Source organism: Candidozyma auris, chromosome 1 (assembly GCF_003013715.1).
Source record: "Candidozyma auris chromosome 1, complete sequence".
In the NCBI taxonomy this organism is placed as follows: Eukaryota; Fungi; Ascomycota; class Pichiomycetes; order Serinales; family Metschnikowiaceae; genus Candidozyma; species Candidozyma auris.
Genome location: NC_072812.1, coordinates 2,753,963 through 2,775,981, shown reverse-complemented (window position 1 = coordinate 2,775,981; position 22,019 = coordinate 2,753,963). Strand labels below are relative to the sequence as shown.

Below are 22,019 nucleotides of genomic sequence, written 5' to 3'. Positions count from 1 at the left end.
CTCTAGTGCTACACTGAAACCCTACCCATCGCCTGGGTCGGGTAACCTTGCAGTATATAAGCGCACTGCGAAAATCTCTTGCAAGTTTCTCAACACTAATACACGTTAAACCGAAAATGCACACGTAGTTCACCCAAAACACTCCTGTTTCTGCCCTAAATTCATCCTCATTGAATTATAGGTTCTGGTGATGGAGAAGATCAAGCCCGTCAACGGCCGTTGGTGAATCTGTCAAATGTTTGTAACCTCGCCTTCGGCTTTTGGCGGGATCGTGTGGCTGGTCAGTGTTCGAAGACAAGGCATTTTCTGGTGCTAGTCGGCTGGCCTCTACTACATTCCCCTCAGGATTTGCTGGCCTGAAGAATCGTTGGTGTAGGTCGATTATGTGATTATGTCTTTTGAGCATAAAGATGAGAGAACAATGAACGTGACCACATCGGAGTAAAGGTTGTAAAGTAATTTGCAATAGCACTTCGAGTAAGCCATATCTTTCACGATAAAGCGAAAATCAGATTGTAAGGATTTGAGTGTCCATTGCTAAACATCAGGGGCTGGAACTATGTTCTAATAGTCGAAACCCTGCTTAAGAACACCGAGCACAAGCGCATGGGCACATTTGCAGTGTGAGGTTGGAGCAAGATATTTCTATTCCCCTTTTTGTACTCTCGATTGCACGGTTTTTGGCCTTGTAGAATGGCTGCGAGATTCTGCCTCTATGCTATTTGAAATGTTTTCGATCTGCTGCCCTAGCTCCAGGCAAAATGCAATCAGAGATGTTTGATATCTGTTTTGGGGAGCATTCTGCTATTCGGGCTTGTTTAAGTAGGGAACATAGTTGTGTTGTAGAGGTCTCATAGTCAATTGGCTGTTGTTCTATTTGATGGCATGATATCTTCGATGGTGAAAATCCTCGATGGTAGAATGTGAGATATATGATCTAGCCTAATTATTACGGTATTAAGGGCCTTTCTGACTGCAAGCTAGTTAGATAATTTAAAGTGGAAACGGCGACTATCTCATTTCAGCGGCGAGGAGACTGACCTAGGTACTGCTACTTGGTGTGCAAGAATTAACCCCATCATCGGTCTCCGATATTTCAAGTGTTGAATCTTTTGAGTTCAAGTTGAAAGTGTCTATGACAAATACAATCTCATGATACCATTGAAGTTTTTCTACACGAAGTGATGAGCTAAAACACTATAGATGTAAGTCCCTAGGCGCTTGAACTTGTTTCGCAAACGAGTTCTTTTACCCAATACTTTGGCCTGAGAGGTGTTGAGTTTATTAAGGGAGGCATTCTTGAAAGGGGTGGAAGTCTTCAAAAGTTTTGAAGCATGAGAAGTTATTGCGAACGGCAGCACTTTGATCGTTTTAGAAGACCTTTGATTGAGACTTGATTTTCCAAGCATGTCTTTTTCAATTCTTTTATTGACACAGTCTTGATTGGATTGTGAAACATCAATGGGACGAAGAATCTCTTGTACGACATTTGGTGCTTTCGTACTATGCTCAACCCATAGGCAGAAGAAATCCTCGAAGTCGCCAGGCAAGAAGCATTCATATTTTTCTTTTTCGATATTTATCACTTCCTCGTTTTTGACCTCTGATTTGAGAAGTTCGTCGGTTTCCCCTAGCATTAAGTCGGTGACAGGCTCCAATGTCATGTTCTGGAAAATGGGAAAGTGGGAAGGAGAGTAGCTTGATGATTTCTCCTTCACCGTCTTCCTAAAATTTTTGAAGTCCCCAGGCAAGTAGATCTTCGATACCACTTTGGGCCTCTCTGGCTTCACCAGCCCAATATCTCTTCTAGAATGAAGCGTTTTGATTTCCATGTATCTCCTCGCCATAAAAAGCTCGCTCTGAGCTAGTCCCTCGTCTTCAAGCAGTTTGCATCTCTTCATGGCGGCCAAAATCTTCGATGTATAGATAACCTGGGCATGTAGCCTTGGGGCGCTGTTTATGTCACAATGGTTGGTGTAGCGCAAAACATTTGCAAACTCACAAGACGACCAAGATAACTCCAATATCTTTGAGGGCCCATGAAGGGTATTGACCCCACCACGGGCCAGAAATTGAGCGTCGTTGACGTCCATTGGGTATGGGAAGTTCAGTATCTTGTAGCAGTGTCTACACATTTCTTATAGTTTTTTGTTATACTATCAGATTACAGGTCGTTTTGTCTCCCTTATATACGAATTCTCTGTTGGAGTTTCCAAGAATTGTTCTTAAAAGCCCATTGCTGAGGACCTTGAATTATAGTAAGTAGAACATTGAAATGAGGCAACTTGAATTTGGAGTTGCCGATATGGTAACGTTAATGCATACAGAGACAGTGATGACCATATCGGCCAAAGGAGAACTTCAACTTAGTTACCATGTTGGAAACAGATAGAAGATTCGGCTTTGCATTATCATCTAGTCACGCACACAAATACATACACTTAATTGTACGTAGAGAAAGTTGTGAGGATCTCAATGTTTGCCACAGAAGCAGAGAAAGATGAGTACCTTTGACATTTCAGGATTAACTGCAAACGTTAACTGAATTATAAACCCAAGTTTTGGATTCCCACATAAGGGCTCAAGAAAGAACACTGTCGATAATATCTTTATGATCAGACTTTCAAGAGTTCATCAAGTTTTGGATAATCTCAATAGCTAAATATCAAAATGAGCCAATTTGTGAATTCAGATAAAGATGATGATCCTTCTGTGGATCTCCGTAGGGTTCGAGTGTACTGTCATCCGCTAAACTGATCAGCAGTAGGCAAAAAAGCATGAAGACCTGATTCAGGATTCCAGCGTTGGAGCAAACTGAGCCCTCTACAATGCGATAAGTCACACCTGAGATAAATATTAAGTAATATTGAAAGTTACAATAAGCACAATTGACTGATTTGGCTTTGAAACCAGGCTTAAGTCGAGTGGTGCATCGGTGCAGCGATAAGCGATCAGGCCGTTGTACTTCATCCTCTTCGAATCTCACGCCCTAAAGCTTTGATTTTTGAGAAAATTATCCTACAGACTTAAACCTTAGGTTTCGCTTCCTAGTTTTGGGTGCCGTTCAACGTCAGTGAAGTAGAGTGAAGTGGGCAGATATATCGCAAGATGTGAAACTACTCATAAAGTTCCAAGCCACCATACTAGAATATCAAGACAAATTGGTTTGCCAGTTCTACATGCTAGCTAAGCAAAGCTCATAATTCTATCACCGTTCATTTAGATTTTTCGCTCCTCGATGCTCGAGTTTCTTGCCCCATTCATTCCTCGGCAACCCCACCGTACATTACACAAACCGGAAACCAATGAGCTAAGCGAATGTAAACAATGAAGTCGACGGCTCGCTCACAATAGTAGAAACTCTCTTCACATCTTCTGAAAACAGAAATAAAATTCACCCCCAGGCAACACCCTCAAAACCAAAAATGCCTCTATGCCTATTGTGGATGCAATGGGTATTAATCTATGGGTCAAATCCGGCCAGAGAGCCAAGATTGTGTCAAAGCGGCCAAGCAGTGCCACAGAAGCGTGATATAAGGATAACGGATAAGAGTAGGAAAATATCAGCATTTAGACACCCTTCTTATTTTTTTTTTTTTTTTTATTATCCTTTTTTTTTTTTTGGTCAGCCGTACGTTTTAACCGAAAACTCTCACCAGCCTCGGCCACATTCCTATCTCTCTTAGGTCACTCAGTGAGAGCATGCTGACCCATATTGGGAAATTAGTCTCGCGCATATCTCACAGTGTGGCTGCGAAAGGGGCACCGTTTAACTCCCCAAATCCCTCAAAAGACCCCCCAAAAAACAATTTTCAGAACCTTTTCTCTTGGCGCCTGGTACAACCACCTCCATGTTTTCTTCGTTTTTGCAACCATTTCTTCACAACGCCTCCCCTAGACCAATTTGCGGTCACGTGCAATGATAGGACCATTGCGACAATTATCGCATCAATTAACCCATGGCTGCGAAATTGCGTCAGGTTGGCAGCATCGAAGAAAACCACCCCAGCTCATGCAAACCGCTTCTAAGGCGGGACAGGCGGTATAATAAAAAGCTTTTCTCTCTGCAGGAGCTTCTCCCTCCCTTGTGCTTCTGTCTGCTCGTCATTGGACGTGTGGCTCTTTAATTACGGGCTTCGCCCTCTCCTTGGATGCGCCTGCTGCAGATTTGTCTTCTCGCTTCCGACCTATATATTGCAGCCGATGCGGTAGATACATTCATTTGCTACAAGAGCATCACCACTTTTTTTTTCTTCAGAATTCTTCATTTACCCCTCTGAAAATGTGGTTCTCCAAATCTGGCCACCAGGAACCCCAGCCGCCGTATTCGAATAACAGTCATATTGACACATCCTCAAAGAAAGAAGAAGATGTATGGGGACATCATCCAGCGGAAGAAGTCGATACAGCGTCTTTCTCCGACTTCACGGAGCACGAGGAAAGACCGTTGGCGCTCAAGAGAGGCCTCAAAGATCGCCATATTTCGCTCATTGCCTTGGCCGGGATCATTGGACCCGGGATTTTGGTTGGTGCTGCCAAGCCAACCGGAGAGGGCCCAGCGTCGTTGATCATTGGGTTTGGTGTGATTGGCCTTATTGCTTTCTCCATGGTGCAGAGTCTAGGTGAGCTAGCTACGCTATATCCGTCTGGGTGTGTTTTCAGCACTTTGGGCAACAAGTTTGTCGATAGGGCCATTGGTGGCACTGTGGGGTGGAACTATGTGATTATCTGGGTGGCGGTGCTTGCCAACGAGTACAATATGGTGGCCAATATTTTCGTTGGCTGGGGACCACAGATCCCGCTATACGGGTACATTTTGATCTTCTGGGCGGCGTTTTTGGCGTTTCAATTTCTCGGGGTTGCTACTTTTGGCGAAGCCGAGTTCTGGCTCGCCTTGACCAAGATTGTGGGCATTTTTGCCTTCTACCTCTTCTCCATTGTCTACGTTTCCGGTGGTATCAAGGGAACCTCTGCGTTTGGTTTTCATTACTGGAACGATCCAGGTCCTCTTGCTAACGGGTTTAAGTCTGTGGTGTCGACATTTGTGTTCGCTTCCACCTTTTATTCCGGGACGGAGTCGGTGGCCATTGCTGCTTCCGAAACCAGAAATCCTTCGAAAGCCATCCCAAACGCTATCAGGCAAACGTTTGTTCGTATCATCATTGTGTATATGGGAATCGCCCTATTTTACGGTATGACTGTGCCTTACAATGACCCAGGTTTGAATGACGGCTCGACCCTCAAGTCTCCGATGACCATTGCCATCCGTAACGCTGGCTGGAATGGCGGCAGGCACTTGATCAACGCATTCATCATTGTCACCTGTATTTCTGCCATCAACAGTTCCATCTACATTGGCTCCAGAACCATTGTTCACTTGGCCAACGAGGGCTCTGCGCCCAAATTCTTGAGCAGGGTGAACCGCATGGGTGTGCCTTACTTTGCTGTCATCTTGATGAACGCCTTTGGTCTTATATCTTTGATGAATGTTTCTACTGGCGCTGCCCAGGCTTACCAGTACATTGTGAACATTTCCGGTGTGGCCGTGTTCATTTGCTGGGGATCTGTAAACCTCTACCATTTACGTTTTAGAAGAGCCTGGCGTCTTGGAGGCCGTTCTGTGGAGAGCCTTCCTTACAAGGGCTGGTGGTACCCATACCTCCCGATTGCGGGTCTCTTTCTCAATGTTTTCTTGTTGCTTATTCAGGGCTGGTCGACATTCAAGCCATTTTCAGCCAAGGATTTTGTGGACGCGTACGTTTTGATCCCCTTCTTTTTCGTTCTTGCCTTATGGTTGAAGTTCTGGAACAAGACCAAGTGGGTGAACTTGCGAGAAGTGGACCTTGACGAGGGCCGCAGAAAGGATCTAGATTGAGGTCACGTCAAGCACATAGCATAGAGTTGTAGTAGTTCTTCACACGAAGAATTCTTGTTTTCTAGATTTTTATTTACAAGGTTAATTTTTATTGTATTTGGGTAGTAGATCGCATAAGTGAAAAACTCACAAGAGATGAGATGCGCGAAGAGCATACTACTACCTCATCATGGCCAAAGAAGACAGAAAGAGGAAGCTCGAGGCTGAGCCTGAGCAAAAGGCCAAAAAAGAGAAGAGAGAGAAGAAGTTGATGGAGAAGGAAGAGAAAGAGGTTAAGAAGGAGAAGAAGAAGGACAAGAGCGAGAAGAAGGACAAGAAGGAGAAAAAGGAGAAGAAGGACAAGAAGGAGAAGAAGGAGAAGAAGGAGAAGAAGGAGAAGAAAGAGAAGAAAGAAAACTTCTAAAGAAGAGGAACCTTCTGTTTCTGAGACCATCTCTTCGAAGCCTTCATCTACTGGCTCGTCAGCATACACTCAAACATCGTCTCTCAGCAATGTTTCTGAAAGTGAAATCCAAGACTTCTTAAAGACCAACGAGGTTGCCATCGAGGATCCTCATGGCTTGAACTTGCGTCCACTTTTGTCGTTTTCTCATGTCAAGCTCGAGGAGCAGGTTCAGAAGGTCATCACCAAGTTCCCTAAGCCCACGCCGATTCAGGCCGCCTCCTGGCCATTTTTGCTTAGTGGAAATGATGTTGTAGGTGTTGCTGAGACCGGTTCTGGTAAGACTTTTGCTTTTGGTGTGCCAGCCGTAAACAGCATCATCAAAGAGAACAAGAAGGGCCTCAAGGTCCTTTGTCTTTCGCCCACCAGAGAATTGGCCCTTCAGATCTACGACAACTTGGTCGATTTGACGAAGTCTTCTGGCATCTCTTGTGTGGCTGTGTACGGTGGTGTGAGCAAGCAGGATCAGGTTGACAAGATAAAGAACGCAGGTATTGTGGTCGCTACGCCCGGTAGATTGGTCGATTTGCTTGAAGACGGTCTGATAGACTTGTCCTCGATCGATTATTTGGTGCTTGATGAAGCCGACAGAATGCTTGATAAAGGGTTCGAAGAGCACATCAAGCAGATCATTGGCCTGTGTCCTCCAAGAGAGAAACGCCAGACATTGATGTTCACAGCCACTTGGCCAAAGGAGGTGAGAGAATTGGCTTCTGCGTTCATGACTTCGCCCGTGAAAGTTACCATTGGAGAGAGAGATGAGCTCTCAGCCAATAAGAGAATCACCCAGATAGTAGAGGTGATGGAGCCCAGAGAGAAGGAGAGAAAGCTCATACAGTTGATCAGGAAGTACCAGTCTGGACCTAAGAAGGACGACAAGATTCTCATTTTTGCCTTGTACAAAAAAGAGGCCTCCAGAGTAGAACTATCTTTGCAAAGAAGCGGTTTCAACGTTGCGGCTATCCATGGTGATCTTTCCCAGCAGCAAAGAACAGCTGCCCTCAATGCTTTCAAGAATGGCGAGTCAAACTTATTATTGGCTACTGATGTTGCTGCAAGAGGTCTCGATATCCCCAATATGAAGGTTGTGATCAACTTGACCTTTCCTCTTACAGCGGAAGACTACGTCCACAGAATTGGTAGAACTGGTAGAGCTGGACGGACAGGTACTGCTCATACGCTATTCACCGAGCACGAGAAGCACTTGAGCGGTGCTTTGATCAACATCTTACGTGGCGCCAACCAGCCTGTGCCAGATGAATTGCTCAAATTCGGTGGCCACACCAAGAAAAAGACACACTCAGTATACGGTGCTTTTTACAAGGATGTCGACATGTCGAAGACATCTAAGAAAATCAAGTTCGATGATTAGGTGGTGCATGATACCTTTCCCCATTGCACTTATGTACTATAATTCTAGATAAGAGACCCGATAGAAGCTAAGTTGTAGATACTTCGATGGCTAAGCCAGTGATCCACAAGGCTACAAGCGGTAGTTACGAATGATCATAGTCTATAGATTGTATAAATCCCATTTTGGTTGGGATATTTTTAACGTTGCAAATTAAATCTCTGGGTCCATCTCTCTTCAGTGCACCTCAACCCACTCGAGCCAACATTCGTCACAGCGAGGTTTTGCCGACAACCCATCGACCATTCCCATCATTTCCTCATCGGTATTTTGGGCTGGTAATGCATCGCCTAGCCTAACCTCATTGCCTACTTTCACGGCATCATCGTAATGAGTAACTTCACACCAGTCTGAGCAGATTTGAGAAGTGTAGCGCCAGTACAAGTTCGCCAATGCCAACTTAATATCAATGAGAGCCAAATCTTTCCCCAAGCACATACGAATGCCCTTACCAAAGTGCAAAAGATGCTTTGCCATGTGCGTCTTCCTTATCTTGAAGGCTGCTTCGGTCTCACCTGGCTGAGGTAGCCATCTTTCAGGAATCCAACGGTCAGGATGTGGAAATATGTCCTCTTTGCGGTGATAGGAGTACGCCTGGCACAGAACAGTTGTGCCTTTAGGCAAGCTCACCGGACCATTGGAGGTGTGAACTTCGTAGCTTGAGGGAGTCACTCTGGGCATGGATCCAGCACCTGAAGTATGTACTCTGAAGTTTTCCTTGAGGACAGCTTCCATGTACGGAAGTTGGTCAATCTGCTCGATGGCGTCAAGAGTTCTGCCTCTGTCGGGAGGGCCGAAAACACTTTGGATCTCGTTCCGAAGAAGCTCTTGTCTGTATCGGTTTACTGGACGTGAAAGCTCATAGCAGATGTATGTGAGTGCAATTGCAGAGGTTTCGTGGCCGGCAATGAGATTATCACTGAGGAAAGAGTACGCCTTTTTACCGGTAACACCGTTTTTTTTGAGGGTAGAAAATGTAGTGGGTCTGGAGACCTCTGGATCGAGCTCAGCGTTTCTGAAAGTGGAAAGAAGCCATCGCTCGACAGATTTCAGTGCCTGTGCTATTCTTGGGCCAGCAAGAAGCCAGGAGAGCAGCGGGAAAAGCATCGAGCCGAGGGTCGTAAGCTCCTTGGTTCTGAAATCTACCAAGACTTGCCTTCTGTATGCGTCATTGAGGAAGTCAGTGCCGTTCTTGACCCCCAACTCAAACGCCGAAATCACATCCATTGCAAGAGCACCAAATAATAGGTAAACATCGATCCCAATGCCAGTAACCTTATTTTTTTGGTTGAACCATTCATTTGACCCTTCCTTGTATCCTTTCCCGTTGTGATTGAGCTCCAGACGAGCATTGATCCAATCAGGATCCAAAGCGGTAACCGAGGACAAGTGCACACGGTCCACGAGCGCACGAGCCTTCAGCACGAGAAGCTCTCGAGTAGCCGGACTCGAGAGGATCGTCAGCTTCGAGTAAAGACCCAGCATCATCTTCTTGTACTTCAAGTGAGGACCGTTCTCAATTGTGCTGAACACATTGTCGTAGCCATGGTTCTGGAAGTGCTTGTAAAAGGCCAGCTTGGGCATGTTCTTGACGTAGATGTCGTTGATGTAGCGCAAGTCACCATTGCATGAGACCTCCTGAGGCCCAAGAATGACGACATCGCCGTATCTCTGGTGCAAGTCATGGATAGTTCTCACCCACCTATGTCGATACTGGGCCCAGATGGAAGGAAGAGTGGATATTCTGTGGAAGTATGGACCAGGGACGTTTTTCAACGGAGACACATGGAGAGGGAAAACATAGAGCTTCCATATGAGAAACACCACTGTCGAGACCACCAATAGCGAGTGGGAATGGGTCGAGGCTAGCGATAGTAGGTGGATCACTATGTGTGCCAACATGGTGTGGGCAAGATTCAAAGACCCCGGCAGGAAAAGCACAGGTTTATAAGTCCGATCGCTTCATAACCGAGCTCAGGAGAGGTGAAGGTGGTAGCGGGAAGGAGGACGTGAAGCCACATGTCTGAATTGCGCTTCCGAGACAAAGCGGTGCAAATTGGGGTAGTTGAGGTAATTTAGGTCCAAGGAGGTTTTTAGAGGCCCTTTGCACACAGTTCTGGTGATGAAGTGCATCACATCTCCAACATAGGATATGGTATTTGCAACTGGCCTCCAGCACCACCCCGGATAAACCTCATGCATGGAAGGTGCTTAGCCGTGGCTGCTAGGATAATTTTCGCCTGCCAAGTGCACAGGTTGTGCAGTAGCGAGCCTCAGGCTTTAGGCTTTTGCACCCCATGTGAGAGAGACCTCGTGAAAAGTAGCGGTTGACTCACGAAACGTGCACACACACAGATCCCCCCACATTGTCCCCCACCACTGTGGCAGATCCAAATGGTGCCTTATGCCACAGTGAGGGATTTGCATATATGGAAGTAGTAGAGGTTTGGCTGCGTATATGGAGATTGTAGCGGTTAAGTTGCGTAACAATAGGGAGTTAAGGGTGCTATGGTTATTTTTTCACCACATGTGGCCATTGTGATCTTGTGTCAAACTCATGTGTCAAAAATAAAGGTATGAGGCAGCCGTTGGCTACGCTGAAGCACTGATTGTATGAAAGCAAGAGTGAGTGTGGGATCTGAGCATACTGCTTGAGAGGCTGCTCTGCACAGGTACCAGTCAGGAGGTGTGACCAGGGAAGTGGAATGGGCCATAATGCAGATCTGTCAATGAAGAGCCCGGGACTTTCCTAAAGCGGTGGCCAAGGTTCGGTGGCTTGGGGTCTCGTGGCAGCCAGTTTTATTTGCTTGCGAAAGAGCACTTGGCCTCGGTTATTCCTACTCCATCAAGTTCCCTGCGCCAGAAAAGATCCAAATCGAAATACGGGGGTCCGTGTGGTGGAGTCTGTATAGCCGAAAACCACAGGCATAGGCAACACGACGCACAGGGCACTACAGGGCACTGGGCTCGACATCCGGTGGTTATGCAGAAAGCACGGTCTGTTGTGTTGTGCTGCCACATTCGAAGTGTCGATGCAAAAGTCGTATTTCATACCGAATTCTGACACGTGGGGAGATGTCAATGCCAGTCAATTAGTACTTGCATTTAAAGTGCTCTCCAAAAATTGGGATGCTGCTTGGAGCTCTATGCGAGCTGCTTATACTTTCCCATAGATTACACTCTGAACATCGTTGGCGGTCCAAAGTTCATCTTGTATGCTACATTGGGCGTCTGCTGGTTTATTCGAGGCGTACTAGACATGAAATCGACACCTTCTTGTCTTCGGTTGTAAAAAAAAACCATTAAGAATCAAACGACATATGAACCGAAACATGAATGGCTCGGAAGGAGTAGAGTTGCCCTCTCGCTTGTTGCATCAACTGTAGCACGAGTAAAGTATTTGTGGACAGCCCTAAGTACTTAACCCACGGTGTATATGTACATCTGCCCGAGACTTTGAAAGATAGCTATCAGGGCAAAAGGAGCCGAAATCGTGCGCTATATTGCTAGGTACATATTACAATGTAATTTTAGTGTCGCAGTTTGAGCCGATTTCTTTAGATCAGCACGCTTCTCGAGCATGTAGTGAGGAACCTCTTCTGCAAGCGCTAAGCGGGTTTGCAGCCATCAGCAGCAGCTTCCTAGGCAACACTCGATTTACGAGAGACACATGAAGAGCAACATTTGGCGAAGGCACACAAGCCAATTTAGAAAACACCTCATTATTTGGCCTTGTGCATAGGGTTATACTTTATTAGTTGTGGTTACCAACAGGTGGGTGGTTGGAATCAGCCCAGCTTTGCATGTTGCTCCACTTCCGGAGGTGTCAGCGAAAAAGAAACAAAGTCGAGTTTCTTTGGTTTTAATTTCCTTGAGCTTCAAGGTAATTGGAAGGAAAAAAAAAATGGATGGAAGAAATGTACTGTAATTATGCTATTGTCACACTAATGCTGAAGCTGATAACCCTAAACTATATACTATAATCCTCTGAATAAGCTGAAACCTTGGATTATCCTATCTAACTTTTGACAGGTAACTACATGATTTGCGGGTACGGGTGTTTTTGCCACGATCTGTGTGCTTCAAGGTGCCACGTCAACACGGTGCTCATGGTACTTTCTAGAATCGCGTGTCTGGATAATGCGTTTAGGTGGTCCGTATTCGGAGCCGTCAAATCCAAAGACAAACAAAAGAAACGAAGCTACAAGTATTTTCAGAATATGATGACTGAATTACAATTTCAATAATGTCACAATACGTTCTTTTTTTCAAAAATCAACACAGTCAAGATCATGCTGTAGTTTCTTTTTTCTGGTTCTTTTTTTTTTTTCGCAGCCATTTCCATCGCCACCCGACTCTACCGAATTGAGCAGGACCACAAAAGCACACCTTAGAATTGATAACTTTTTTTTAACGAATCTACTGGAAGCCACTAGATGTAGCATCCACAACTACCAGAGAATCTCAGCAACTCAAGAGCTTCGTAGTTCACCTTCAGCGTCGCAGAAAACGTTGACGTGTCACGTGACCTGCATCGTCTGACGTTTACACTATTGATAAGGCCAGCGATTTTGCAACTCACCACCTTTTCCAAACCCAACCATGAGGCTATTTCTTCTCTTTCTTGCCACACTAGCGGCAGCTGTGCTGGTTCTGCCTTTTGATTCTCCCGACTTCTGTTCCCAGATCATCACCCCAACCTGCAACACCACCTTCTCCTATATCGACTCAATCAATGCCGACCTTCGCAAGCTGGTGGTGGAACTAATCCAGAAACCATTTTTCCGCTTTTTCAAGCTTGATTTGGATAAGCAGTGTAAGTTCTGGAATGCTCAGCACTTCTGTGCCACGAGAAACTGCGCCGTGGAAGTTTTGCCTCCCGAGCAGTTCAACTGGCTGGATGTGCCTGATGATTTGTCACCATCAAAGCTAGGAGAGATTCTGAGAGCTTCTTCTGCCCATGACGAGGCGGAAACCTGCGAGGACTTGGACTACTGCCATATTGACGACGACCACAATTGTGTGTTTGTGGATTTGAAGGAGAACCCAGAGAGATTCACGGGTTATGGTGGTGCACAATCGTTCGACGTGTGGAAGGCCATCTACTCCGAGAACTGTTTTCCAAATACAAACCCAATGTCCATGAGCCCAGGCCTGGAGCCGGAGCAGTGCGTGGAGAAGAATTTGTTCTACAGACTCATTTCTGGAATGCACGCTTCCATCGCTGTTCACCTTTCAAACGAGTATTTGGACCCTCACACAGAAGAGTTCCGTCCTGACTTGAAGGTGTTCATGGAACGTGTGGGCAAGTTCAATGATCGACTTTCGAACATATACTTCAACTACGCTTTGGTCTCTCAGGCCATCGTCAAGTTATCAGACATGGTTTCTCTTCCCAACTACATAAAGGAGAACCATGAATCTGCCCCAGAAAATGAGCTACTTCTGAACGAGAACGTTGATCCAGCGGAGTATTCTCGTTTGCTTTCCAAGATCAACGATACCTTGAGCTCGCAGGTTCTTTTCGAAACCCATTCCTTATTTGACCCTGCAAAGGGATCACCAGATCTCAAGAATGAATTTAGAGCCCGCTTCAAGAACGTCAGTGCTATCATGGACTGCGTGGGCTGTGATAGGTGTAGAATGTGGGGCAAGCTCCAAACTATCGGTTACGGAACGGCACTCAAGATTCTTTTCGAGTCCGAAGATCCTACCACCCAGCACTTGTTGAAGTTCCGTCGCATTGAGTTGGTTGCACTTTTCAACACTTTTGACCGTCTTTCAAAATCGGTGGAGGCAATCAATAATTTCAAGTCAATGTATCTTCAGCACTTAGAAGATGTTGCTGCTGGCAAAGCCAAGCATGGAGACTACGAGCCCTTACATGACAAAGGTATCGAGTTTCCTTTTGTTGCGTTCCTGCCGGTGACAAAATCGAAAGAAGCAGCTAAAACATTTGAAAAGGGCACCCTTGATGAGGGCAAGATTGTCAACGTCGAGGGCCGCACCCAGGGATTCTGGGAAGAACTAGAAGATGTGAAGTCAGCATTATGGGTTGTGTGGGACATATATTACAGATTCCCACAGAGATTGTGGGAATACGTGATTTACTATGTCAATGGGTGGTGGAATGTTTACGTCGGACGTTCTATTTACGTGCCTCAGGGCAAGACGAACCTCAAGGATGAGTTGTAAGAGGGTGGTACAGCATAGTCTCTGCATCGAACAAAAAATGGGGTCCTACGACTCTGGCAATGCAAAATTTATAGAATACCGTGTTAGATTTGCTTTTTATATGGTACAAGTTGTCCATTCACATACATGTAGGTCGTAATTGTTGGTCTAAAACTGTGGCAGTGTTGAATTAAACTTATCCTGAGATATTATTTTTACAACTTAAAACTTGAATCTACAACATGTCAACGAAATAATCCTGTATTTTTATGAATGCACGAAAACCCAAAAGCCGGCTCTAAGCTTATGTAATTAGAGAAAAGAGAGTGTTCAACTTACAACAACAAGGCGGCAGCACCGAGAATAGCGGCACCAGCGACAGCCTGCTTGTTGGCACCACCCTCGAAAGTAGAAACACCAGCGGTACCGTTACCGCCTGGCAGCTGGACAGAGGTGAAGGTCTCCTGAGCGTAAGAAGTGTGCTCGACACCAACAGAGGTGACAGAAGTTGGGGTGGTGGTGAGGTCAACGTAGACATCGCTCTCGGACTCAGGACCAGGGGCTGGAGCAGCAGAAGTCTCGAGAGTGGTTGGCTGAGCAGCAAGGGTGGTTGGGGTGGTGCCGGCAGGACCTGGAGCAGCAGGGGAAGAGGCCTCTGGAGCAGGAGCTGGGGCGGCAGGGGCAGAAGAAGCACCTGGGCCTGGAGCAGGAGCTGGAGCTGGAGCCTCAGAAGAAGGAGCTGGAGCTGGAGCTGGAGCAGCAGGAGCAGAAGAAGCGCCTGGACCTGGAGCAGGAGCTGGGGCAGGAGCCTTGGAGGAAGGAGCAGGAGCTGGAGCAGGAGCTGGGCCAGTCAGAGGAGCGGCCTCCTCAGAAACAGGACAGATGGTGGTGTACTCGGTAGCAACACCCTCAACGGTCTTGGTCACCACAGTCTGGGTAGCTGGGTGGACGGTGGTCTGGCAAGGGCCATCAGTGTGGCACGAGGTGACGGTGATCTCGGTGGTGTGCTTGTTGGTGACGGTCTCAACCTCGATGGAGGCAGAGTCAGACACATTGGCGGCGGCGGCGGCAACGGCACCGGCAAGAACAGCAGCAGAGGTGAAGTACTTCATGGCGAGCGAATGTATAAGTTGGGATAAGTGGATAAGTAGGTTTGTGATGAGGAGAAGAAGAAAAAAGACGACAAGAGGGGCCAGGGGACCGGATATTTATAATTCCCAGACGAGGCGTTGGCAGCCGCCATTATTGCTTGACGCGTCAGCGTTTCGTGGTGGAGCGTCCCTGGCGAGATGGCTTTGACGTGTTTGACGGTTGGTGGAGTGTAAGTGAAAAATATCGTGTCGCGAGATGAAAACAAACAAACACGGATAAGCGCGAAGTGTGGAGGGCGTGGAAGAGGGTGGAGCGAGGCGAGCAAGGCGAGCAAGGCGAGCAAGGAAACGGCAGCGACCTTGGCAGAAAATTGGCAGGCAAATAGCGCCCACGAGAATTCGACCACCACTGGCTAAAATTGTTTGCCTTCACGGCTCCCTCTCAGCAGTTTGGGCTTAGTGGAGAATTCAACGGCTAATAGTTTATTTGGAATGCGAAGCACAGCACAGCCTTAAACAAACTTTTACCTTGCTCGTTACTCTCTCTGCATGAGTTCTTGTTCGATGTCTGGCATTTTTCATTCTCTGGCAGTTTGCAGCCATTTTTCGCCTGGGCGAGGCGCGAGAAGAACGAAACGAAAATCGTCCACCTTTGTGAATCCGTGCCTAGGGCGCGCTGCTCGGAGGCTGCAAAAGTCTCGACCAGAGAAACGAAGCAGGTAGCGTTCACAGCGACACGTCAATTCACCTATTGCCCTTTTTCATTCCGTAGCACGCAACTGGCCAGGCTCCACACACCGGGAACTTTTCACATTTAGTGTTTTTTGTGTCTGAGTATTTCACATTTAGTGTTTTTGGCGAAATGTATGGAGGCATCCGAGGCGAGGCCCTAATTCGCAGCCATTTTAGAAGCGAGAGAAAACAGGCCATAATGGGTTTATACGATTGGAAGTTTGTTTTCTATCGGTACCTGGCCCCTGCCTGACCAAAACGCTTTATGAGTGGTCCTTTTGAGTTCACATTTGCTGGATTTGGTTTATGGCTCATGGCTGCCTGGAGGTTGCCTAGTGCAACCCGGTTCTCCTGGGTTCACTTGCTTCTTCTCTGCACCGTCGCATTCTCTGCTCAAGCCACTGACCTCCTTCCACAAGGAACCTCGGCCTTGCTTGCTTCGTGACTGTTCAGCTTTGCTGCTAGTATTTGTTTTTGACATTAAAGCCACTGTCCCTTTCCCGTGTTCTGCCCCACCATTTTTCGGTTGCTGACTATGGCGATGGAGAATCTTTCGCAACCACCGTCATAGCCTACATTCTTGAGTTACTGGCCACAGAAGTCCTGGGTGTCTAGGTAAATCACAGAAACCCCAAAAGGGTTAATTCCTCGATATTGGTGCTGACTGTATTCCTCTGTATTGTGTATTTCTCTGAATGTGTGTGTGATTGTTCATGGCGGTCGCCTCTGAGCACTCTCTTCTGCCTCTCTAGTTCAACATCAAGTTCATCTCCCAGTCCTGAATCACATTGACCCAATCTGCCCGGGGCTCTTGGAGCTTCTTGCGTCGCCACACCTCCAACATGATCTGCCGTGCTCCCCAGTAGCTTCCGAGATACTGTGCAATATCGGCTCCCCATTTCTTGAACTCCATTTGGAGATCTGACGTGACCGCCTCACAGCCAGCTATGAAACCCTGCCAGAACAAAGGAATGATGTGCGCTTCATCTTTTGCAATGAGCCCCTGTATCAGGTTCAAATGCTCAAGTGTCTGGGCAACCTTGTCCTGTAGTTTCTCTGGGGGCGTTTCCTCTATCAACCTCTCGAAGTAGATCGAGAGAGCATGGTAGAAGGACATGATATGATGGTACGTCACTTCGTGCATCAGTGTAAAGTAGTTATGTTTTCCCGAAGCATCTTTATCGAAAAGTTTCCAGTCAAGCTTCCACGACTGAAGATTCTTCTTGTGTTTGGCAACCCTCTCTGCAAAGTCGTCTGCAAGTTTCTTCCGCTCTGTGTCATATATCTTCTCCCGCAATAACAGCACAGTCTCGCTGAATAAAACAATCAATGAATTTGGAAGGCCATAGAGTGCGTCGGTTGCAAAGTTCTCATCATTCTTGTTCGTGTTGATCAACTTCTTATTCACAAACATCGGCGAAGAGACTGGTCTGTCGTCGACAATGAAGTCAATGCGTCCCTTGGGGCTGTCACTAAAGGTACCCTTTTCGAACAGTAACTTCACATCGTAGCCAAAGCGTGCAGAGAGCTCGTAGTCCTCCTTGATGTTGGCGTAATCTAGGCAAGTCAGATCTTGAATCAATTTCAACGACAGGAAAATGCGGTGCATGATTCTAGCCTTGGGTGAAAGCTTCTTTTTGTTTCTCATTTTGGTGTAGATCACCTTTTCACACCACTTGATGTAGAAGTTAGTATCTTGCATGGTGCCCCAGACCAAGTCCACGGAAATCATCGACATCACAGCACAAAGAACATCTTTATACTTCTCATTCGCAACACATCTCTCGATGTTGCTTTGCGACCCGCTTTTGGACCCAAGAAGCGTTTTCACAAACACCGACGCCTGGTTTCGAAGCCTAATCCCCAAGTTCAAGTAAAACTTCATCGGCTCAGAGTTCTTTGGGAATTTACTCTGGAGGTTAAATGCCGCCACTGCGAGAAGGGCATTAAGCAACGCATTTTTCGCTGTGGAAGTCTTTCCTAGTGCGCTGAGCTCACCTATGGCCATAAGTGCTCTTGGGAAATAAATCGTTTTCCAAGGATTTTCGGTGAGGGGAATGACGGTCATGAGGTCAGCTACCTGAGTGACATAGTAGTTAAGCAAGTACCGGGTGAGTGGCTGCACTTGTAGAGCGGTTGTTGGGAGCATCACGCCATTTTTGGGTAAAGAGATATCAAAACCAAGTTTTGGCTGTAAAGGACGCTCAACTATGGCCATGATATCTTCGGGCATGTGTGTAGCGCTAGAGTTGTCTCCATCTACCATAACAGTAGCATCATCGTGTTTCAGAGGATGCGCCAGGGCGTGAAGTTGGATTTCCAACGTTTTGTTGAGTTGGTATGGGTTATTGTAGAAAAAATTATTATAGTTCAGGTATAGCTGATTTGCAGGAAATTTCATATTCTCGTCTGGATTGAGAAGGCTGCTCATTGAAGAGGGAGTGGCTTGTCCCTGTGGCAGGTTCGTATTGGTAGCATTATTATGGCGGTGAAACACCAAATTGAGGAAATCGTTTGATTCGGCGTTTCCTGGGAACGCCAGAGAGCTGGGAGAAAAATTGGGGAGCGAGTCCACGAGGTCAAGAAATTGTGTATCACCATTCAAAGCTGCAGCTGTAAGCAAGGCGTGGTCTTTCAATTCGTTAGAGAGCCAGAGCTGGTCGTGACCAAGCAAAGCGTCGTCTTCACTGACCGAAGGAACCGGTTGCTGCTTACTGTTGCTCTGCCGTTTTAGCTCTGCAATTTTCTTAGCTCTTTTCAGGCTGAAAACGCCAAAAGGGCCCCTAAGCACCGTTTGAGCAGGTCTTTTTAAACTCTGCAAATCTGCCAAATGTGTATCCATTTCCTCATATGTCTCGTACGGCTTGCAGTTCTTGGCAGCGTCCCAAGTGACAAAACCGACGTGTCTTCTTTGGAAAAACCCCAGCTCTGAGTTGTCGGCCTCATTATCTGGGAATTTCACTGGATGCTGTATTGGGTTCCTCCCTTTAGGAGTAAACTCGACCGGAAGCAGCCAGCGTAGCTTAATGTCATAGCCCAGACACGTGAGATGGGCTTTCTTGCAGTTGTTGCACGTTGGTCGCCTTAAGTCACACCGAATCTTTCGAGACCGACAAGTGAAACACCCGGTGAACGTCTTCAGCTTATTTGTTCTGGCCATCGCATCAATAACAGGTGATATAAGTAGGCGTAATGATTAGTGTATTATGAAAAGAAAGGCGTCTTCTTTTGTGAATTGCGTCCACCGATCAAGGATATGGGTGAAGCCGAAGAGATGAGTTGTAGATGTGGGGCTTGTGGGGGCAGGAGAGTGCGAGATGACCTCGAGATCTGGAGAAGCGCGACAACGTCGAAGGAAAGGATACGCGAGAGGGACAATACAGAGCCAGGGGAAGAAGCTTCACCACTCGTGCTGAGCAAAAATAGATGAATTGAGTTCGGTAAAGGTGTATTGGTAGAAAAAATTAGCTATGTTGTGGTAATCTAGCCCGAAAAAAGTGGGACCAATGAAAAGGTTGCATTTCACAGAAGGTGTCGCAAAATGCCGTGTCAGTGCAGAAGACAATAAATGGCTGCAAAATGACGAAACGTGGAGAATGTCCAAAAACTCCGAGAAATTGTCAGAGGAGTCCTATTTTTCGGTCATTGCGTTTTAGTGAATTCACGTTTTGGGCATCAAGGACAATGAGTTAAGAGAGCTAGTGGTAGAGATCTCATGAGCACAGAACAAATGCACACTGTGTGTGATTAAAGTGTATGGATGAGTGTTTAGCCTGGCGCAACCGCCAAATCTATGTTGCTTCATCATATGACAAAAAGAGAAGAATTTAGGGACCATGATACACACTGAGAACTCAGCTAAGTCCATAACCATTGTATGCTTGCTCTGATATATCAAGTGAGAAGTCTATACCTTAGAGGCAGCTGGTGAGATACCCAAGGCACAATGTGCATTGAGAAATAGCAGGCCATTTCCCAACTCAATTGTTCAAAGCTTCACAGCAAACAAGCACATGTGTGCTTCAACCAACATCTACTGCTTCTTACACAAGGTCTGAATTACCACCGAGCTCACCTATTGCTTGCAAGTTTTCGCTCTAAAGCGGCCATCGCTAATTTGCACCCAACCAATTCAACTTTGATTCTCCCAAAAATCCAGCCAGAATACAACCACCACTTCCATCGACCCCATATCACCCTTGCTAATTCTCCATACAGTCCAATCAGGCCTCCAAGGGGTGTTTTCTCTTTCCCCCAGTGCACCACTCCTCCATAGTATATGTAGTACTATAAGTATCGCAGGATCATGGTATCTCCAGCTCTTGCTACTCGAAGCTACTCTCATCTTTATTTTTCCCCTCAATGGTTAAGCACTGGAACTATCCCAAGGACGACGATCTCGTGGTGACTGCTCTTCGTGGGCTAGCAGCGTCGAACCCTGCGTTGACTTTGATTCCCTCCGAGAAGGTGGTGTACAATGGTAAAGCGGCCTTCAAAGTTGCCATCATCAGTGGTGGAGGACTGGGCCACGAGCCTCTCCATGCTGGTTTTGTAGGTGACAATTTGCTCGATGCAGCGGTGGCGGGCACGATTTTTGCATCTCCTTCGACCAAGCAGATCATGGCTGCAGTAAAGGCTACTGCTGAGAAGGAGAAGGGAGTCATTGCCGTGGTGAAAAACTACACGGGTGATGTGTTGCACTTTGGCTTGGTTGCGGAAAGAGCCAAAAGAGACGGCTACAAGGTGGAGTTGGTGGCCGTTTCGGACGATGTGGCCGTGGGCAGAACGCAGAACGAAATGGTGGGAAGAAGAGGCATTGCAGGCACTGCCGTGGTCCACAAGACGTTGGGAGCTGCTAGTGCGCTGAAGAATGCCACCATAGAAGAATTGGCTGAGTTGGGCCGCTCGGTGAACGCTGCCTTGGTCACAATGGGTGCTTCTTTGGACAGAACCACTGTTCCTGGCAGAGAAGGCGGCGACGAAGGTGAGACTACGGGCGCTGACACTGCAGAATTGGGCCTTGGTATTCACAACGAGCCGGGCGAAAAATTACACCCAATTCCTGAAGCGACCGAGTTGGTGGATCTCATGTACAAGAGGTTGTTGGACAAGAACGACAAGGAGAGACACTACCTCGACTTTGATGACAACGACGACTACGTAATGTTGATCAACAACATCGGCGGTACTTCGTCTTTGGAGCTTTATGCTCTAGCTCACTACGCTGTGTCGAGAGTGCCATTGAAGAAAAAGCCTTCGAGAGTCTATATCTCTGACTTTGTCACTTCTTTGAGCAGCCCAGGGTTTTCCATCACCTTGTTTAACTTGGACAAGGCGGGCACAAACAAATACTCGAAGAAGGACATTCTTGGGTTCTTGGATGCTCCCACTAACGCTCCAGGCTGGAAGCCTAAGATTTACAGCGACAAGGAGTGGCAACAGCCGGCAGAAGAGGTGAAGGAGTCTCCTGTGGCATATGCAGAATTTCCCAAATCCGATGTGAAAATTGATGGCCAACAGTTCGCCAAAAACCTCCAGAATGCAATGAAGTTGTTGATTCTGAAGGAACCTGAGATCACAAAGTACGACACTCAGGTGGGCGATGGAGACTGTGGAGAGACGCTCAAAGCAGGCGCAGAGGCTATTTTGGCGGCTATCGACTCCGACAAACAGTTCGAAGACAATCTTTCTGATGTCGTGGCTACAGTTAGTGCAATCACTGAGATTGTGGAGGACAAGATGGGAGGCACCTCTGGAGGAATCTACGCCATCTACTTGACGAGTTTTGCTAAGAATTTGAAAGAAGAAAAAGCAGTGAACACCCAGCTGGTTGCGCTGGCCATGTCCAAGGCTCTCTACGATGGCTTATTCAAGTATACTAAAGCACGTAAAGGCGGACGCACTTTGGTGGACACTTTGCAGCCATTTGTGGACACTTTAGTGGAGACTGGCGACGTGGCAAAACTGATTGACGCTGCTCGCAAGTCGTGTGAAAAAACCGCCAAGTTGCAGGCAAAGTTTGGCAGAGCCTCGTATGTGAACGAAGAGGAGTTTGCCGGAGGTGTTCCTGACCCTGGCGCTGTTGGTCTTTTAGCTATTTTGGAAGGCTTCACAGGCGCCAATTGAGAAATAAGAAGGCCCTCACAAAAGCTATATATGAATGAGATGAACATATATTTTAGGAGGCGTTTTGCCGACCTGTAAGTGAATCAGACAGAAGATTTTAGAGCCCTCTGGCAAAATCAACGTTGAGGTTATCAGATCGCAGAGAGTCCTTAGTTTTATGCTATACGT

The 22,019-nt window shown here is 46.8% G+C and overlaps 9 protein-coding genes across 9 annotated transcripts; 5 read left to right on the top strand and 4 right to left on the bottom strand. All coding sequences in view use genetic code 12, as the record gives it.

Annotated features, from left to right (window-relative positions):
- Positions 1-1,172: 1,172 nt before the first annotated feature.
- On the bottom strand, positions 1,173-2,093 carry CJI96_0001281 (uncharacterized protein; the record flags this gene model as incomplete). Its single annotated transcript, XM_029033294.2, has 1 exon — positions 1,173-2,093. The coding sequence occupies one exon, from the start codon at positions 2,091-2,093 to the stop codon at positions 1,173-1,175; it is 921 nt and encodes a 306-aa protein (XP_028891886.2).
- Positions 2,094-4,282: 2,189 nt separating this feature from the next.
- ALP1 (Alp1p) lies at positions 4,283-5,875 on the top strand (the record flags this gene model as incomplete). The annotated part of the gene is made up of 1 exon (XM_029033293.2): positions 4,283-5,875. One exon carries the CDS (start codon positions 4,283-4,285, stop codon positions 5,873-5,875), a length of 1,593 nt encoding a protein of 530 aa, XP_028891885.2.
- Positions 5,876-6,044: 169 nt separating this feature from the next.
- Positions 6,045-6,278, top strand: CJI96_0001279 (uncharacterized protein; the record flags this gene model as incomplete). The annotated part of the gene is made up of 1 exon (XM_054702044.1): positions 6,045-6,278. One exon carries the CDS (start codon positions 6,045-6,047, stop codon positions 6,276-6,278), a length of 234 nt encoding a protein of 77 aa, XP_054558019.1.
- Positions 6,279-6,367: 89 nt separating this feature from the next.
- On the top strand, positions 6,368-7,689 carry DBP3 (RNA-dependent ATPase DBP3; the record flags this gene model as incomplete). Its single annotated transcript, XM_054702043.1, has 2 exons — positions 6,368-6,379; positions 6,412-7,689. The coding sequence occupies 2 exons, from the start codon at positions 6,368-6,370 to the stop codon at positions 7,687-7,689; spliced, it is 1,290 nt and encodes a 429-aa protein (XP_054558018.1).
- A 216-nt stretch (positions 7,690-7,905) lies between these two features.
- On the bottom strand, positions 7,906-9,630 carry CJI96_0001277 (uncharacterized protein; the record flags this gene model as incomplete). Its single annotated transcript, XM_029033291.2, has 1 exon — positions 7,906-9,630. One exon carries the CDS (start codon positions 9,628-9,630, stop codon positions 7,906-7,908), a length of 1,725 nt encoding a protein of 574 aa, XP_028891883.2.
- Positions 9,631-12,330: 2,700 nt separating this feature from the next.
- On the top strand, positions 12,331-13,923 carry ERO1 (ER oxidoreductin; the record flags this gene model as incomplete). Its single annotated transcript, XM_029033290.2, has 1 exon — positions 12,331-13,923. One exon carries the CDS (start codon positions 12,331-12,333, stop codon positions 13,921-13,923), a length of 1,593 nt encoding a protein of 530 aa, XP_028891882.2.
- Positions 13,924-14,237: 314 nt separating this feature from the next.
- PGA6 (Pga6p) lies at positions 14,238-15,014 on the bottom strand (the record flags this gene model as incomplete). The annotated part of the gene is made up of 1 exon (XM_029033289.2): positions 14,238-15,014. One exon carries the CDS (start codon positions 15,012-15,014, stop codon positions 14,238-14,240), a length of 777 nt encoding a protein of 258 aa, XP_028891881.1.
- A 1,459-nt stretch (positions 15,015-16,473) lies between these two features.
- On the bottom strand, positions 16,474-18,885 carry ARG81 (Arg81p; the record flags this gene model as incomplete). The annotated part of the gene is made up of 1 exon (XM_029033288.2): positions 16,474-18,885. The coding sequence occupies one exon, from the start codon at positions 18,883-18,885 to the stop codon at positions 16,474-16,476; it is 2,412 nt and encodes an 803-aa protein (XP_028891880.2).
- A 1,202-nt stretch (positions 18,886-20,087) lies between these two features.
- DAK2 (dihydroxyacetone kinase) lies at positions 20,088-21,851 on the top strand (the record flags this gene model as incomplete). The annotated part of the gene is made up of 1 exon (XM_029033287.2): positions 20,088-21,851. One exon carries the CDS (start codon positions 20,088-20,090, stop codon positions 21,849-21,851), a length of 1,764 nt encoding a protein of 587 aa, XP_028891879.2.
- Between the last annotated feature and the right edge of the window lie 168 nt (positions 21,852-22,019).